The sequence below is a fragment of the Nannospalax galili genome, unplaced genomic scaffold (genome assembly GCF_000622305.1).
Source record: "Nannospalax galili isolate Female #2095 unplaced genomic scaffold, S.galili_v1.0 scaffold1138, whole genome shotgun sequence".
Classification (NCBI taxonomy): domain Eukaryota; kingdom Metazoa; phylum Chordata; class Mammalia; order Rodentia; family Spalacidae; genus Nannospalax; species Nannospalax galili.
This window is the reverse complement of record NW_008342297.1, coordinates 2,705,982-2,722,416: the sequence shown is the minus strand read 5'-3', so window position 1 is coordinate 2,722,416 and position 16,435 is coordinate 2,705,982. Positions and strand designations below refer to the sequence as shown.

At 48.7% G+C, this 16,435-nt stretch overlaps 1 protein-coding gene across 2 annotated transcripts; it reads right to left on the bottom strand.

Annotated features, from left to right (window-relative positions):
- Nucleotides 1-4,912: 4,912 nt before the first annotated feature.
- On the bottom strand, nucleotides 4,913-16,435 carry Neu2 (neuraminidase 2). 2 transcript variants are annotated; one of them, XM_008838106.2, is made up of 3 exons: nucleotides 16,385-16,435; nucleotides 7,543-7,754; nucleotides 4,913-6,201 (listed from the first exon to the last, which is right to left on the bottom strand). In XM_008838106.2, exons 2-3 carry the CDS (start codon nucleotides 7,741-7,743, stop codon nucleotides 5,263-5,265), a joined length of 1,140 nt encoding a protein of 379 aa, XP_008836328.1. In that variant the 5' UTR covers nucleotides 7,744-7,754; nucleotides 16,385-16,435; the 3' UTR covers nucleotides 4,913-5,262. The 2 variants fall into 2 exon arrangements, with proteins under 2 accessions (XP_008836328.1, XP_029421784.1); XM_029565924.1 differs by lacking the exon at nucleotides 16,385-16,435 and adding an exon at nucleotides 14,435-14,587.

The window sequence follows — 16,435 nt, the reverse complement described above, 5'->3', positions numbered from 1 at the left end:
CCTTGGAAGACAGAAGGAAAATGAGGAGGAACCCAACAGGGGGATGCTGTTGGAAGCCCTTGTCAAGAAATTCCAATGGACTCTCATACGAACATTTGAAAATTGTCCTGTTCTGACTTTTTTTCTAGTTCCTTGTCTAGAACTTGTAATGCTAACTACTCTCAGCTTTACTTCTCCTTCACATCTCCTATTCACCACTCAAGGACTTTCTTCTCCCCCTAGAGGCAAGAGTTATGTAATTTGGGAGTCTTTTAGATAGATCCACTGAAGGGGTACTCCAATTGCCTCATCCTAGGTCCCTGTTCAGCATGGAAGAAGCCAGAGTAGTCTGCGTCTTGATTCCCTATTGGCAATTTGAGTAACCTCTTCAGAGGATGGTATGATAAGAATAGGAGGTAGGAATTGGCTAGGTAGTTAGGGTAAAAAGACCCCAAAGAAAAGTAGTCTGTTTCTTGGCTAACACTCACAACGTCCTTGGGAGGTAGGAATTGGCTAGGCAGTTAAGGTAAAAAGACCCTAAAGAAAAGTAGCCAGTTTCTTGGCTAAAAGTCACAATGTCCTTGGGCCTTTTAGCATCATACTCAGTTCCAAAGGCCAAAAATGTCTAAAGTGTTTGGGAGCTTTTATCTAATCCTTAAAAGATTTTAGGGTTACCTCTTCAGAGGGGGGAATGTTAGAGTAGCCAAAAGCCCCATTGAAAAAATAATAAAAGAAGAAGAAAGAGTACATGAAGTTATCAGAAAAAAGTGATAGAGAGCTATAGGAGGAGTTGGAGGGGAGGGAGTGGGCATGGATTTGATCAAAACACCTTATAGCATGCACGAAATTCTCAATAAATTATTAATTTTAAAAAAAGAATTATTTTTCTAAAAAAATTTTAATGATTTAAATTATTTTAATATGCATTTCCTGGAGAATTGACAGTGTGTGGAGCATTTTCCCCATGTGTTTAGTCCTCTTTGGAAAGGGCATCTTCAAGCCATTTTCCCATTTTTATTGAACTGTTTTTTTTATTATTGATTTGTGGGAGTTCTTTATATATTCTGGACAGGGTCTTTTTTTTGTCAGATATGTGTTCCATGAATATCTCCTCCCTATCAATGGCTTTTCTTTCACTCTCTTAATGCTGTATTTTGGTGAGTGGATCAATTCAGTCTTAACCAAATCAATTTTGGTTTTGATGTTTTAAAATGCAGATCAGAAGACTTTGACATCTATATATAATTAGGACTAGGAGGAATTCTAGGTATCACCTATGTGTGCTGGATAGCTTTGGTTGCCAACTTGACACACCTCAATTGGGGAATTGCCTCCACTGGACTGGACTATGGCCATGTCTGTGGGGCATCTTCTTGATTATTGAGTGATGTGGAAGAGTCCAGCCCACTGTGGGTGGTGCCACCCCTGGGCAGGTGGACCTATGTTGTATAAGAAAGCAGGCTGAGCATGGACCAGAGGATCAAGTCAGTAAGCAGTGTTCCTCCATGGCCTGTGCTCCAGCTCCTGCCTCCAGGTTCCTGCCCTGAGTTCCTACCTTGGGCTCCCTGATGAACTGTGACCCGGGAGATGTAAGACAAATAAACCCTTTCCCCCCAAGTTAGTATTGGTCAGAGTGTTTTGTCACATCAATGAAGAAACAAACCAGGACAGAAATTGGTACCAGGAGTGGGGTATTGCTGTGACAGACCTGACCTTGGTGTTTCGGGGAGGACTGTGGAAGTGTTTGAAACTTTGGGTTGGAAAAGCCATTGAGTTTGTTGCTGTGGAGCTTGGAACAGTTATGCTGAAAGAGTTTTAGATGATGGAGGCCTGGCTTGTGAAACGTCAAAGGGAAGCAGAGACTATCAGGGCTGTTCATATAAGATTTTGAATTGAGAATCTGTGGGTTCTGGTAGGCTAGGGCTGAAGAATCAGCTGTGATTAAGAAGGGACCAGAACCTGAATAAAACCTTTGCTTTACTGGGACAATTGATGCTGGTTAGCTGGGGCTGGAAATCAGCTGTAAGTAACAAGAGGCCAGCATCACTGTGGTGAAATCTGGGAGGTATTTCCTCAGGGTCAGCACACAGAAGCCATGGTCCAGATGGGGCCTGAACCTCCATCTCAGGCTGGAAGCAAGACTTGGTAATGTGTGAGAGTCTCCTGCATGGTTCTGGTATTGAAAGTGTGAAGGGGTCACAGAGAGCAGCTGAGGCTTGGCACTCTGAGAGGCCAGGAAAGGCTATTGGTGAAAGTGCAGCCTCAGTTGTAGTGAAGACCCCAGGACTGAAGGGATCACAGAGAGAATCTGAGGCTTTGCACCCTGAGAGGCCAAAAGAGGCCATTGGTGAAGGTGCAGCCTCAGTTTCAGTGGAGACCCCAGCTTTTTGGAGATGCCAGGACCATGGGACGACCACCAAGGGCAGCAGTAGGTGTGGGAAGGAGCTGGCCTGGGTCTGCAAGATGAGCTGAGTGTGCTGTGGACGGCAGTCAGAAGTGGAGCTGCCAGAACCCTTTGGAGCTCAGAAGATTGTGAGCGAATCCCAGATGTCCAGCCTTGAGCTATTTGCTGGACTTAAGTTTTGATTAGGTGTGCCCAAGTCTTCCCTTTGAAATAAGACAGTACTTATTTGGGATTTTACAGGAGCTCACGGTTAAGAGACTTTTAAAAGAGACTGTGGACTTTTAAGTGTTTAGATTTTTTTAAAGGACTGTGGGACTTTTAAGGTTATACTGTCTTATGTTGTGATATTAACATCACATCTTGGGGACAAGAAATGGAAAGGTTATGGTTTAATAGTGATGTTTGTGCATCAAGTTGACAAGGGGTCAGTTGTGCTGGATAGCTGTAATGTCAACTTGACACACCTGGGTAGAGGGAACCTCAGTCGGGGAATTGCCTCCATTGGACTGGCCTGTGGTCATGTCTGTGGGGGCATCTTCTAATTATTGAGTCATGTGGGAGGGCCCAGGCCACTGTGGGTGGTGCCACCCCTGGGCAGGTAGGCCTTTGTTGTAGAAAAAAGCAGTTGAGCAGGAGCCAGATGAGCAAGCCAGTAAGCAGTGTTCCTCCAGGATAGCCACACTTTCTAAGATCTCCCAAAACACCACCACCAACTGGGGACAAAATGTCCAAATACTTGGAGCCTATGGGGGACATTCTCATTGGAACCATCCTGTTTTTGATCCTTGTGTTCACTAGAATACCTTGACGTTGTGAAGAAATACCACTGCCTGGGCCCTAGCACCACAGATTCTGAGTTGCTGAACAGGGTGGGGCTCTGGTATCAGTATTGTTGAAAAGATTCCCAGGGAGTTCTAACAGGCAGGGAGTGCTTCTAGCCCTGTGAGTACCCAGAGCCCAGGAGAATGCCCTTTAGCCTTAACAGGTATGTGGCTCTCCCAAAGTTCCCAGCTTGCTCAAGAAAGTCCCAGGTAACTCTGTTCTGGTGTAGTAATTACTTGCACCCGTTGAGCTCTCAAAGTGTACAGACTTTGGACAGTACACTGTGGGGTCACCCACTTTCAGTTTTCCAGGATCACTGCTGGCTGTACACTAAGCCTCCATTTTCCCATGCTCAGCCCAGCCCTACCCTAGCTAGTCTGAATGCTTTGCAAGATAACAGCTGGGAAACCTCTAAACAGAGGGACCTGACTTTTCCTTCTAGCTGACTACATTAAGACCCCTACAAGGAGAAGTGGCGTTTGGACTGTAGGACAGCACCAGGAACTGCCCTCTCTTAACCAAAGCCGTACTTCTAGCCCCTACCCTTGGCCAGACAAGGATGCCGCTTAGGTGCAAGGACACATCACTGGTGTCACTGAGCTGATGAGAGAGGGTCTTGCATGGCCAAGGGGTAAGTCTTCCATAGGACACAAAGCCCCTAACACAGAGGACACAGAAGCCCCTAATAATTCCAGGAGTTCAGAGAGGCATCATCCTCTTCCACTGATCACTCCCTGAGACATCCTGGAAGAGCCTTCTGTTACTTCTTTGTGATAAGAACCACACAAGGCCAGCACCCCTCATCTCTCCCTCCACTGCTACATGGCTCTCCCCATCACCACAGACTGAGTGTACCTCAAATGTACAGTCAATGATATCAACCCTGCCTACCTGTTTCTTCCAGATCCACTGATCCACCTGAACCACCTCCCTGCCTCAGCTGTATCATCTGTACAGAAAAACCATGCTCAGGATGGTTGTAGTGGATGGAATGCCCCTACCCCAAGACAGAGTCAATGCCCAGCATCAGTGAATGTGACCTGATATAGAAAGTGTCTTTGTAGATGTGATAGGGGATGTTAGAGATAAGCCTATCCTGGGTCCTCTGGTGAGCCCTAAAGCCAGCAACAGGTGTCATGTGAGTGATGGGGCGGGGGAGGGCACATTGGAAACATAGGAAGAGAAAGTCATGTAAAGATAGGAATACAAGGAAGAGTGATCCAGTTACAAGCTAGGGAACAGAAGGAATCACAGGGAACCGCTAGAGGCTGGAGGAGGCAGCAGAAAGGGACTGTGCTCTGGAACTCCCAGGGAGCATGGTTCCAAAGCAGCTTGAGGGCTGCAGAGCTCTTCATCACACCTCCAAGTTCAAGGCAATTTGCTGGGACAGCTCTTGGAGGTAAATACAACGGTTTAAGCTAGTTCGACTGTTGGTCGCTATATCCTCTTTTTTTCCTTGCAAAGCTGCTCCGGATGCTGGATGCTGTCTGCTCTAAAGCGCTGCCAAATGCCAGAGAGTGTGCGTGTAATAAAAATAAATAAATTAAAAAATTGTTTCATCAAGGGCATTTTAAAGTAAAGCTAGCATTTTCTTTCTCTCTCTCTCTCTCTCTCTCTCTCTCTCTCTCTCTCTCTCTCGTCTTTGCTAATTCGCATCTTTGGCTTACCCTTCCCCCAGGGACTCTGTAAGCATTTCCTGGGAAGATATAAGCTGGCTTGGGTAATTTATTAAGACCCATACAGAAGCTAGGAGTGGGGGAGCAAGCAGGATGAGTTAGCATAGTGACAGCCGACTTACAGAGTGACAGCTGCTGAGCATGCTGTCCCCGCCCTCCTTGTCAAGGGCCTGGGGACAGCCAGGCTCTTTTGATTTCTGGGCTGAAAATAGAACCTACTGCAAAGGGTGGAATAAGACAAGCAGCAAGAATCCAAGAGGCTGAGTTCTCTGCACCCTCAGGGACCCGAAATAGCAGCCTCGAAAGTCCAGACGGTGCCAGAAGGAACGAGAAATGGGTGTCCTGAAGCGGAAGGAAGCCCCTGGCCTACACACAGCAAGCTCACTGGGCCCCAAATATGCCTGGGAAGGCTTGCTTCAAGGTGAACGTGATGAAAACGATCTCCTCGTAGTTATTGGATTCATACAGACACCCAAACTGTGGGGAGCCATCAGGGCCGTGCCCCATGCTCTGCAGATCCGAGTAGGCACAGATGCCAGTGGCCAGCAGGGTGGGCTCTGTCCAGGCTGTGGGGTCCAGAGGCCTTGGGTTGAGGTACACACCCAGGTTGGTCCTCCTCTGGGAGTCCGTGGGGTGGGTATAGAGAAGCCACACATCAGAGGCTTCTGGCCCCAAGATGGGGCTGGGGAAGGTGACCACACTCCCATGGCAGCCGTGGGGAGGCTCCACGAGTTTGCGTACTGCCTGAGTGTCCTGGAAGTCCAGGCCATCGTTGGAGCTCTGTGCCTGGACCCTGGCTCCCAGGGAGCTTCTGGCATTGAGATACACCACTCTCTGAGCCCCAGTTCCGACCTCAGCCACCTGGCATTCTAGCGAGTTCTGGGATAGAAAGTTGCCTCTCTCCCATGTGCTCCCATGATTGTGGCTGAGGAAGCAGAAGGCAGAGGGGGCAGGTGCCCGGATGGGGTGTAGTTTCCGGTAGGCATAGGCAGGTACCACCAGGCTCCCAGCCCTGTTGCTCAGCTGCAGACAGTGCCCTGGGCCCACAGCAAATGTAGCCCAGTCCTGGTGGGCCTTCCCAATGGTGGCACTGGTGAGGTCCCTGACCGGGCTCCAGGTCCTTCCATGATCGGTGCTGGTGACGTGACACAGCCGTGTGACATTGACTCTGGTCTGGAGTTGGTGGTGCTCTGATACCTGCCCAGGGATGGCGATGAAGAAGAGGAAGAGGGTTCCAGTCTGCTCATCATACAAGGGACACGGGTTCATGGAACGATGGCCCTCCAGCTGAGCTTGGGTCACCACCTCTTGAGTTTGCCACTGAGTGCAAAGAAAGGGTAGGACAGATGATCTTGAAACAGCTGCTGACAGTGACAGGAGTTACTCTAGGGACTCCTGAGGCAAGGATATCTTGGGGATTGAGTTCAAGGCCACCAGGGAAATATTTCACCCACCAATCACACCCTCCTCAGAGCATCAGGAGCCCCGCTCTCCTTTCTCCCTCTCTGGCTCTCTCTCTCCCTCTGTCGTCCCCTCCCAGGTTGCACAAAGCCTTTGTTGCTGTCATTCCCAACAGAGATCTGCAAAGCCAACATGCTAGACGCCAAGATACACAAGTAACTAGGGTGGGAACATTCCCAGCCCCATCCTCTTCCCAGCCCAGGTCAGTATTCTTTAAAGGCAGAGACTTAGGGACCACAATAGGCTGGCCAGTGCAAGACAGGATATGAGGGTCACCTTGTATCATCTACTCACAATACTCTACTAACGCATCCTAGGAGGGTGCACTTGGAGATACTGAGGACTCACACTGAGCTTCCCTACCATCATGGCCATGCAGGCTACACCACTGCTGTACTGTCTGCCCATGTTCATCACCAGCTGCCCCGTGTGACTCCAAGCACAGACACTGTACCAAAACCTGACATCCACTGCGTCATCTAATTTCCCAAAGCTAGGGGAGGAGTGTCAATAGCTCCACTTCACATCTGAAGAATGAGAGGCTTAGATAGGGTAGGTAAGCTTCCTAAGACGATCCCTTGGATAAGGAATGGAATCAGGACTCCCAGGTGCATCTATTTCAAATCCCATGAATAAGTACAACAATTATGTACCAATCAAAACAAATGAAACTTTAATCCCATGCTTTGAAAAGCTACCATGCAGTCATGATGATAGCAATGTTACTTCACCCATGTCAAGCTTGTCACTTGGGTGTCTTGGTACACCAGAACCGACTGTCTTAACTTCAAGTTAGAACTTGAGGATGTAAGCGATTACCCAACTCCTAGCTATCAGGTTAAAAAACACTTAAAAAGTACCACTCCCATTATGTGACAATAAACTGCTCCTCTCTGGGGCTCTGAAGGGTGCTGGAAAAGAGCCACTCATACAATGAAGCATGTGGCCAACCAACAGGACTTGCTCCTGGTGAACCCCTGGTCCAGGTCAGTGCTCACTGGAGCACCTTTGCTGCCCTATCTCTAGATGGTTCTCCAGCTCCCTTCCAAGTGCTCTAGATGCTCTCTTCACCTCAGTCATTGAAGGGTGGACTTGACCTTGAGTTCTGTGAGATCCAGGTCTGGACCCATTGTACACAACAGCACAAGGGTGTGTGTCAGGTCATCCTAGCCGGAGCCACCTCGCTGGGTTCCACCTCACCTGGACCTGGTGGGTGGCTGCGTCGTAGCCACCTCTGCGCAGGACGATCAGCTCTGCGTGCTCATCCTTCTTGCTCACCCGCTTTTCTGCAAAAGCCAGTAGGGTCTTCTGTTCCCGCAGGTAGAGCAGAGCGGGGATCCTGTAGGCATTGGCACCCGTATGGAACAGCCTCTCCCTCTGGAGGACGGGGCAGGTCTCCATGGGCCTGTGAGCTGGGAAAGGAAGAAAAGACATATGGCCAGCTCTCATACCTGTGCCAGGGGCCAGAGTTGTCCACTGACATGGGTGGCACTCATCCCACAGGCAAGGCAAGCCCTGTCTGGGTGGTCTGTCCTCCCTTACTGGGCTTCGTTACCCCATTTGCCAGGTTTCCTTGTGGCAGTGGCAGCACTCCATCTAGGAGTATGAAAGTGTGTTTTGTATTAGATTTCTGCCGTAAGCTAACTGAGCCCCTCACAACAGACTTATGACAACCTTCAGCTGCTTTTGCCAAAACCGACATATCCATCAGATGCTAAATCCGAATAGGGTAGGAGCACTTGCTGAGTGGCGTTCTGCAGCTGTCCAACTGCCAGGAAATGACACACGGGAGCTTTTTATAACTCCAGAGCCCTAGAAAGTTGTTTCAGAGAAAAAGAAAATGCCTTGAATCCCCAGGCTCTGCTCCTAAGACTGCCTAAGGCTGAAGAGCCAGCTGCCCCCGCTGTGGGGGTGCCAGCCCGAGGCAGGCAGGGGGCGGCCCTGGCACTGGAGGAAAGAGGCCGTGCCTGCTAATGCAGCTGGGAAGAGCCCCAAAGCTTTAAGAAAATCAACTGCAATAACGATAAGCACTTGCTGGAAAGGACAGGGAGGTAGGGGTAATGTGGTGACTGTGGCCGACAAAGGTCTCTTCAGGTAGACTAACTCCCTAGCCAGGTGGATCACCCTCAGCTCAAAGAATCAGCTGCCAAGGTTATACCCAACAAGGACTGTATTTGTGAAACACCTACCCAGAATACAAGACCAACTAGATCCCTCATTCCAGCTTGGGGTGAGACCCCCGGGGTCAGCTGAGTGACCTCTGACACTGCATCTTAGCCCCCCTTCTCTCTGTCCCACTGGCTGCTGTCCCTCCCCTCTAAGAGTAATGACATCAAGAGACCCAGATCAGCTTGCTGCAGAGGATCTGCACGTGAATGTCACTGGCGGCCTATGACACCTGGGCTATGATGACACGGCCTGTGCAGAAATGGAAGAGGGGGACCTGGGCTTTCCTCTGTAAATATTTCTACATTTTTTCTACATTGTAATATCTATTTAAAACTTAATTTAACATTTTTTGAGAAATGTAGTCTACCAGTCAAGTCACAGTGGGTGATATTAGGAAAGTGCGACAAAATAAAACACAGAAAGGTGAATGCTAGCAGAGAAAAAATGTTCATCAGATGGCCACATTAAAGCTTTGCTATAAAATTGAGACTTGGGGATCAAGACATGGCTCAGCAGGTAAGAGACTCGGGGCTTAAGAGATGCTGCTCTTGCAGAGGACCCAGGTTCAAATCCCAGCACCCATATAGCAGCTAACAACTGTCCATAACTCCAGTTCCAGGGGATCTGACACCCTCTTCTGACCTCCTTGGGCACTGCACAACACGAATGCATTTACATGCATCCAGGTAATATACACATAAAATAAAAAAATAAAGTATTTTTAAAAATAAATAAAAAATAAAATTGAGACTCGAAGCTGGGTTGTAGGCCCATGCCTACAATCTAGTGCCTGGGAAACTGAGGCAGGAAGATTGTTTGGCTGAGACGCTGTCTCAAAAAACAAAACAAAACAAAACCTAAAATCTACACCTGCAAGCTATGCATTTTGCTCTGTGGCTATAACTGTCATAAAATCTAAGTGAGAAAAAAATTAAATACGATTAAAACCAAAAGAACAGAAAAGAGAGGGAGGATTCAATTTCAGTGTCCTCCTAGAAACTCGATCACAGGCTGATTTCAGTGCCATGGGATTGCTTTGGAAAGCCAACCTTGATGAAAATTCCACAGTTACCATAAAATCAGGTTTAAATGCTGATTTTAAATTGTCCTTGGGGCCCAAACTTTCTGTATTCCAATGAGCTTGTCTTCTGTATACAATATGGGAGGTTATCTGAGGACATCCACCAAGAAACTCGGAGGGGAGAGCAAACCAGAGCCGCCATCCAAAGGAACCTGAAAGAAGCGAAATTGATCCCTGGGGTTCAAAGGGGAAAGGTGATGACTAGAGCAAGAGCAAAGGTCAAGAACAAGCCCGGGAAAGGGATCAGTGGGTTTGATGAGGTGAGCTTGACAAGAGCTCATGGTTTGGAGAGAGAAAAGATGGGAGGGGAGAAGGATGGAGGCCTCTGGCCAGAACGCATGACGTCAGCCCCTAGCCGGTCTACCTGCAAAGATGGATCACTCTCCATTTTCAAAACGGATGTATAATTTCACATAATATTCAATTCAGCTTCTTATTTTTCTTTTATGTGTTTGAGTGTATTACCTGCATGTATGTAAGCGCACCCAAGTCATGCAATATCTGTGGAGGTCAGAAGAGGGTGTCGAATTCCCCTGGACCTAGAGTTTCGGATGGTTTAAGTCACCATGCAGGTGCTGGGAACTGAATCCAGGTCCTCTACAAGAACAGCCAGTGCTCTTAACCGCTGAGCTATCTCTCCTGTCCTACAACTCAGCTTCATCACCCCTATCTAATTCCAGATTACTTTCATTGCCCCCCACAAATTCCGTAACTACGAGCTGTCACTGTTCTTTCCCCCAACCTCAGACCCTGGATCCACCAATCTGCTTTCTCTCCGAACTTAGCCTGTTATAGGCACATCTCATACAACTAGTCAGTGTATGGCTTCTACCTCTTAGCATGTTGTCTCAAAGATTCAATCATGTCTTAGCATGCACTATCGCGGGGGTGGAAAGCTTTTGCAATGTGATGGTAACGAATAACTTTGCAGCAGGGAAAACTCTTAAGAGACAGATATGGGGGAGATGAGCAGGAGTCTCCCCATCCTGCCCCCTGTGGTTGCCCAGGATGGAAGTCTCTGTTTTCCAAAGTTTCCCATTCCTGTGACCTTTGTGGACATATGTTTCCCTGCTTAATGATCACATGCACCTTTTCCTTAATTGTCACCTCTGTGCTGTTTTGCCTTTTGTTTGCATTTCCCCACACAGGAGTATAAAAGCCCCCAAAACATGAACAAGGGGTCTGACTCCCTTATTCGTGGAGTTGGTCCCACTAGCCTAAATTATGAACGTCCTCTCCTCACCTGACTTCGGCCATTGGTCTCTAATTTTTCTGTAACGGCACTAGAACTTTCTTCTCTAGTACTTTCTTCTCTTTCTTCTTCTTCTTTTTTAAAAAGTCTCTCATGTGTAGCCTAAGCTGGTCCTGAACTCACTACGTAGCCAAGGGTGACCTTGAACTCCTGATCCTCATGCCTCCGCACTCCATGTGCTGGAACTACAGGTGTGAACAACCATGCCCAGTTTAAGCAGTGCTGGGGATCAAACCTAACACTTCATACCTGCTGGCCAAGAGTTACTCCGATTCTTTTCCAAGTGAATTCACCCTTTCACATTTTCCCTGGGCGTGAAGGGCGTTCCCATCTCTCTAGTGTCATTGTGTGTTTCCAATTCCAGGCCTGGTGTCTGTGCAGGGGACCTCAGTGTGTTCAGGTTGTGTGACAAATGATCTTGGCACAAATTTGTTGGACGTTGGAGTTGGCTTTAAATTTTCTATTTATTTGTTTTTATTTTCTTATGTGTATGAGTCTTTCGCCTACGTGTAAGCACACTCATATGCGCAATGTCTGTGGAGGCCAGAAGAGGGCGTCGGATCCCCAGATCTAGGGTTACAGATGGTTATTAGCGGTCATATGGGTGCTGAGAACTGAACCCCCATCTTATGCAAGAGCAGCCAGTGCTCTTAACTGCTGAGCTATCTCTGTAGCTTCAGGAGTTGAATTTTAGCCTGGGGGCGATGGGAAGGTTTCTGGGACTTTGAGGCAAGAGGGTAATCTAATCTGATCCATTTTATGAAGTTTCTCAGTGGCAGGGAGAAAAAGTAGAAGATGAGGTTGCTGCAGTTTTTCAGATGAGATTGGACAAAAGCCTGGAGGAGGCAGAGACCAGCAACAGAAGAGACCCCTTCTCCTAGAGACAGGGCAGCAGAAACAATATGGGGCCAAAGGCCTTACTACCCTGAGCAAACTCTGCCTCATCTGATCTCAGACGCTAAGCAAGCCTGGCCCTGGAAACTGGTTTTCTTAGTGCCCATGACTGTGTTCCAGATTCCTCCCTTAGTCTGCCGTCTCTTCAAGGATGGCAGCAAATGCATTTGTTCCTGCCACGGGGAGATATTGTGGTGTGCAAACCTGGATGCACCAGGAACAAAACAGAGAAGACCCATGTCCTGGTGGAACGGGTTTTCCATCGAGGATGAAAATGTGACATCATTGCCAGTACCCGGCCGGGATAGCAACTGCCTCTTTAACCCACAGGCACTCTGCCTTCTGTAAGGCCACAAGGCTCAGAGTGATGCCCTTTATGGAGAGACACTGACTTGGAGGCAACAGGGCATCAGACACCTGCTGAGCCCAGTCGGTCCTCAGGCACTCATCTCTCCAGGTGACTGATCCTTGTACACAGAGAGGCAAGCCCAGGAGTGGGGAAAGGCAGGGAAAGGACTTCGGGGTCAGCTTTGGATGTCTTCCCTGCTCACTCAGTCACTCAACACTGGCCCAAACTCATACACCCACCAACTCCTCACCCTCATTGATCTCAAAATAAGAATACCAGCTGATCCTTGCAAAATGCCGGATGCTCTTTAAGTACTCAGTATTTTCTAAAAAAAAAAAAAAAAAAAAAAAGTTTGCAAACTATAATTACAAATTTTGTTACTTGTAACTTGCAAATATTTCTTCATTATTTAATCTTCCTGACACCCTCATGAGGTAGACACTGGTATTGTTCCATTGTGCCAAGGTCACCCAACCCTTAAAGTGTTTGAGCTTAGCGCAAAGGCCCATCCAGATGTCATCCTCTGTACCTCAGCAGACCTCCAGGGCCTTCTGGGGCACCTTGGCATGGCTCTGGCTCCAAACGGGCAGCTGCTTCAGGCTGATACAGTGGGAGCAAAACAGAGTCAGGAGTCCAAAACTCAGATTCTGAAGCTGGGGACACGGCTTAGTCAATAAGCTGCTTGTCTTGTAAGCATGAGGACCTGAGTTCAAACCAGAGAACCCATGTAAACAGCCAGGAGTGGTGGGGTGCATTTAAAATCCCTGGGAAGGCAGAGAGAGTCGTCGGAACCCTGGGGCTCGCAGGCCAGTCAGCCTAGTGGAATTAGTGAGTTCCTGATAAAGTAACAGATCCTGAGGAATGACACTCAAGGCTGACCTCTGGCCTCCACGCTCACCCACCCAATATGCACACAAACTTGGATTCTGGCCCTTGGTCCGTATCATATCAGGCAAAAATCTCTCTTCTCACATGGCAAGAGGCAGCCACGGAGGCCTCTTCTACAGCAGTAGGAGAGCCTAGAGGCAGTGCGGAGACTGGAACAGACATCTCTTGAGAGGCTGAGGGCTGACAGGGGCCTCCGTACAACCCAAGCCACACTGCAGTAACTAGGCAACAAGAGAGGCGACATCATCATGTCAAAGTAAAGAACTTGCTGTTTTGTACGTCAGAACTGGTGGTACAACAGCAACTTCATTTGGTTTCCCCCCCTGCCCCCCAAGGCCACCAGAGTCTGACTGACAACTTGGTGGTTTTGTGGCTGGCCACCAAGCTCAGAACATCCTCCACGAGTAAGCTCACTTCTCCCATGCACCTAGAAAAGCAGGCATCTGTGTTCTGTCACAGATGTGAGGAGACAGAAGTAGGCTGGGGAGTGGAGGTGACTCCCCACGAGTACACAGCCTGGGGTGGTGGAGGTGCATGCATGGGTGAGCCTGGACCTGCAGGATTCCACAACCCACACTCCCAACCCCTACGCTCTCCTGCCAGGAGGCCCACAGCTGGGACTCCGAAGTCTCTTAAGTTTCTCCCAAAAAAGATGCTCAGTCAGTCCAGGATCCTGCTGTCGAGGTTGAGGGGGGCACAGCCTGGCATACACCTTGCAAAGTCTAAGGTCTCATTGCCATGTTCACTAGTCTATTTCAAGGAGATGCTTGACCATTCACAAATTGGCACCTTCTATGTGCTGGGAAACAAGCTGCCAAGCCCCATCCCTGCCTTCCAGGATCCCAAGGAACAGCTGAGCATCAGTAATTATGGGGAAGGAGGAAGAGGTTCGTGCTTCCTTTTCCAGAGAATAGCCTTTGTTCTGAGCTGGTTTCCAGTGAATGTTGCCTACTGGATCCCACCCTGAAATGATGCCTTCTTTCCAAAAAGCAGCACCTGTCTACCTCAGACCAGCAACAGTGCCATTAAAGCAGCCTCACAGGGCCACCAGCTCAAAGTACGGTCAGCTGTTCCCCAAGAAAAATCTGTTAGACCCAGTGCTTGGTCGGATTCCAATCCCAAACCAAGTGGGGCCCTGGAGCACCCACGCTGACACACTGAGCTCACTTTTAGAAGTCCACAGCAACAATCACTCCAGAGCAGGATCAGCATCCCCACTGATGATCTGAGACCCACACACACTGCCATCCAACATTGCCCTCCAGATACCTAAGAACTCAGAGTGGGGTGTTCTGCCAGTGGGGGTTGAGGGACCACAGACTGGCATGCTCTTTAAATTGCCCTCTCTGGAGGCTTTCCCACATTCCACTTTACTTCATGTAACAACTTGGCAGCAAGAACTCCTCTGTTGTTTATGTCAACAGAGGAACATGTGGGTCAATTTAGAGATAGGCCATACCTCAGGGACTGCGTTCCAAGCTGGATCCAAGGAGCTCTGTAATTTAAGTCAGCGTGTGTGGACAGGCAGTGGGGATCCAGCTTCTACAAAGGTCTCTGGGGTTCCTGCTTTCCCCTGGCCTCGGCTCCAGTCTCAGCCCCTCTGTCAGTCCATGCCTATATACACCTAAGGGAGTCCCCCCACCTGCCTCCCACTCATCTGACCAGGCACGCTCCAGGGATACCGTCAGTGTCCAGGCCCAGCCCTGGCCCAATTAGATCACTGCCTCTCATTATCCGGGAAGAAGTCTGCCAGCTACCTACGCAGTCATGCCCGAATCAGAGATGACCTAGGGCAGCCTGAGTCAAGTTCGCCTCTTAAAACATGGATGTGTTGAGCAACATGTGCTCAATGAGAACAGACTTCCTGCGGCTTGAGAAAGTGCAAGGTCAGGGAGGGGCAGGTTGGAGCCACGTAGAACTCAGCTGCCACTCTGAGCTGTGGATAGCTGAACGATCTCTTAGAACCCCAGGTATCTCCTCTGAATAATGAAGATAAAAAACCTCACAGATTCCAAGACACATCCAAGTTCTCAGAATCAGAACAGAGTTCCTTTGGGACACCCTGACAGTAACACTAAAGCAACCAGAGGCCGGGCACGAGCACATTTCATACATGTGTGTCTGATAGCAGTTACTACCACAAAACACTGTTTTGGAACACAAAAGCAAAGCTCAGGCTCACACAGAAAATACTTCTACAAGAACACTTATCCAGTAACTGCCTGTCCAACTGAGACGGAGGCCAGCCACCCTGTTTTCCTAATCCTTGTAGCTAAGAATTGTTTCAAAGTAATTTTTACAGAAACCTCATTTTTCCTTTAAGAGTTTCTCTGTACCCCTTTCCCTTCAGATATACCCACACATTTCCCATGGCCATGTCAGCTTCTAAATAGAGCTCATTCCTTTCTCTGTGTCTCTGTCTCTGTCTCTGTCTCTGTCTCTCTGTCTCTCTCTCTCTCTCTCTCTCTCTCTCTCTGTTATTCAGTGTTCAACAGCTACCTGATCTATGTTCAACAGCTAGCCAAGATATCAAATACCTTGCTCTACAGTCTTTGGAGCACTTACTGACACACCATTGGTATACCCATTGTGCTGGATAGCTTTAGTGTCAACTTGACACACCTGGGTTGAGGGAGCCTCAATCGGGAAATTGCCTCTATTGGACTGGCCTGTGGCCATGTCTGAAGGGCATCTTCTTGATGAGTGATGTGGGAGGGCCCAGCCAATTGTGGGTGGTGCTACCCCTGGGCAGGTGGGCCTGTGTTGCATAAGAAAGCAGGCTGAGCAGGGGCCAGGGGAGCAAGCCAGTAAGCAGCATTCCTCCATGACCTGTGCTCCAGCTCCTGCCTCCAGGTTCCTGCCCTGAGTTCCTACCTTGGGCTCCCTGATGAACTGCATGCGACCTGGGAGATGTAAGACAAATAAACCCTTTCCTCCCCAAGTTGGTATTGGTCAGAGTATTTTGTCACAGCAATGAAGAACAAACTAAGACACCCATCCACAGTGGACAATGTAACCCACGAGGATTGGACCAGATATCCCATCCAACCTTTAACCTAGCATGTGGTGGGGTAGAGACCCAATAGATATCAGTCCCTAGTGATGAACTTTTATCTTCTGGATTCACCATGTCCAAGACTCCATGACCATGCCCCAGAGGGACAAGTCACTGGGACACACAACCAAAAGCTTGCCTTGCAGGACATGGGTGAGCTGAAGAGCTAGAAACATCCGAAGGCAACCGAGTCAAATTCATTTCAAATCGTATTTTCTGACTTAATTTTGACAAGAGAGGGCAAGGAGATCCCTCCTTTGTATCTTTCCATTGGCTGGTCAGGTTTAGAATGTTCCCTGGATTAGAGCTAAGCATGCATACTGAGTTCCTTCCTTCCTGGGAGGTCTGCCTCACCTGTTCGCCTTGCTGGTCAGAATGACGCCCCTGTGTGGTCTTCCGGGTTCT

Excerpts from the sequence above, each read along its gene's own strand:
- Neu2 (XM_008838106.2), bottom strand. The coding sequence starts at position 7,743 with ATGGAGACCTGCCCCGTCCTCCAGAGGGAGAGGCTGTTCCATACGGGT. Across the intron at positions 6,202-7,542 it reads CAGCCACCCACCAGGTCCAG|TGGCAAACTCAAGAGGTGGT; the intron begins GTGAGGTGGAAC and ends CTTTGCACTCAG.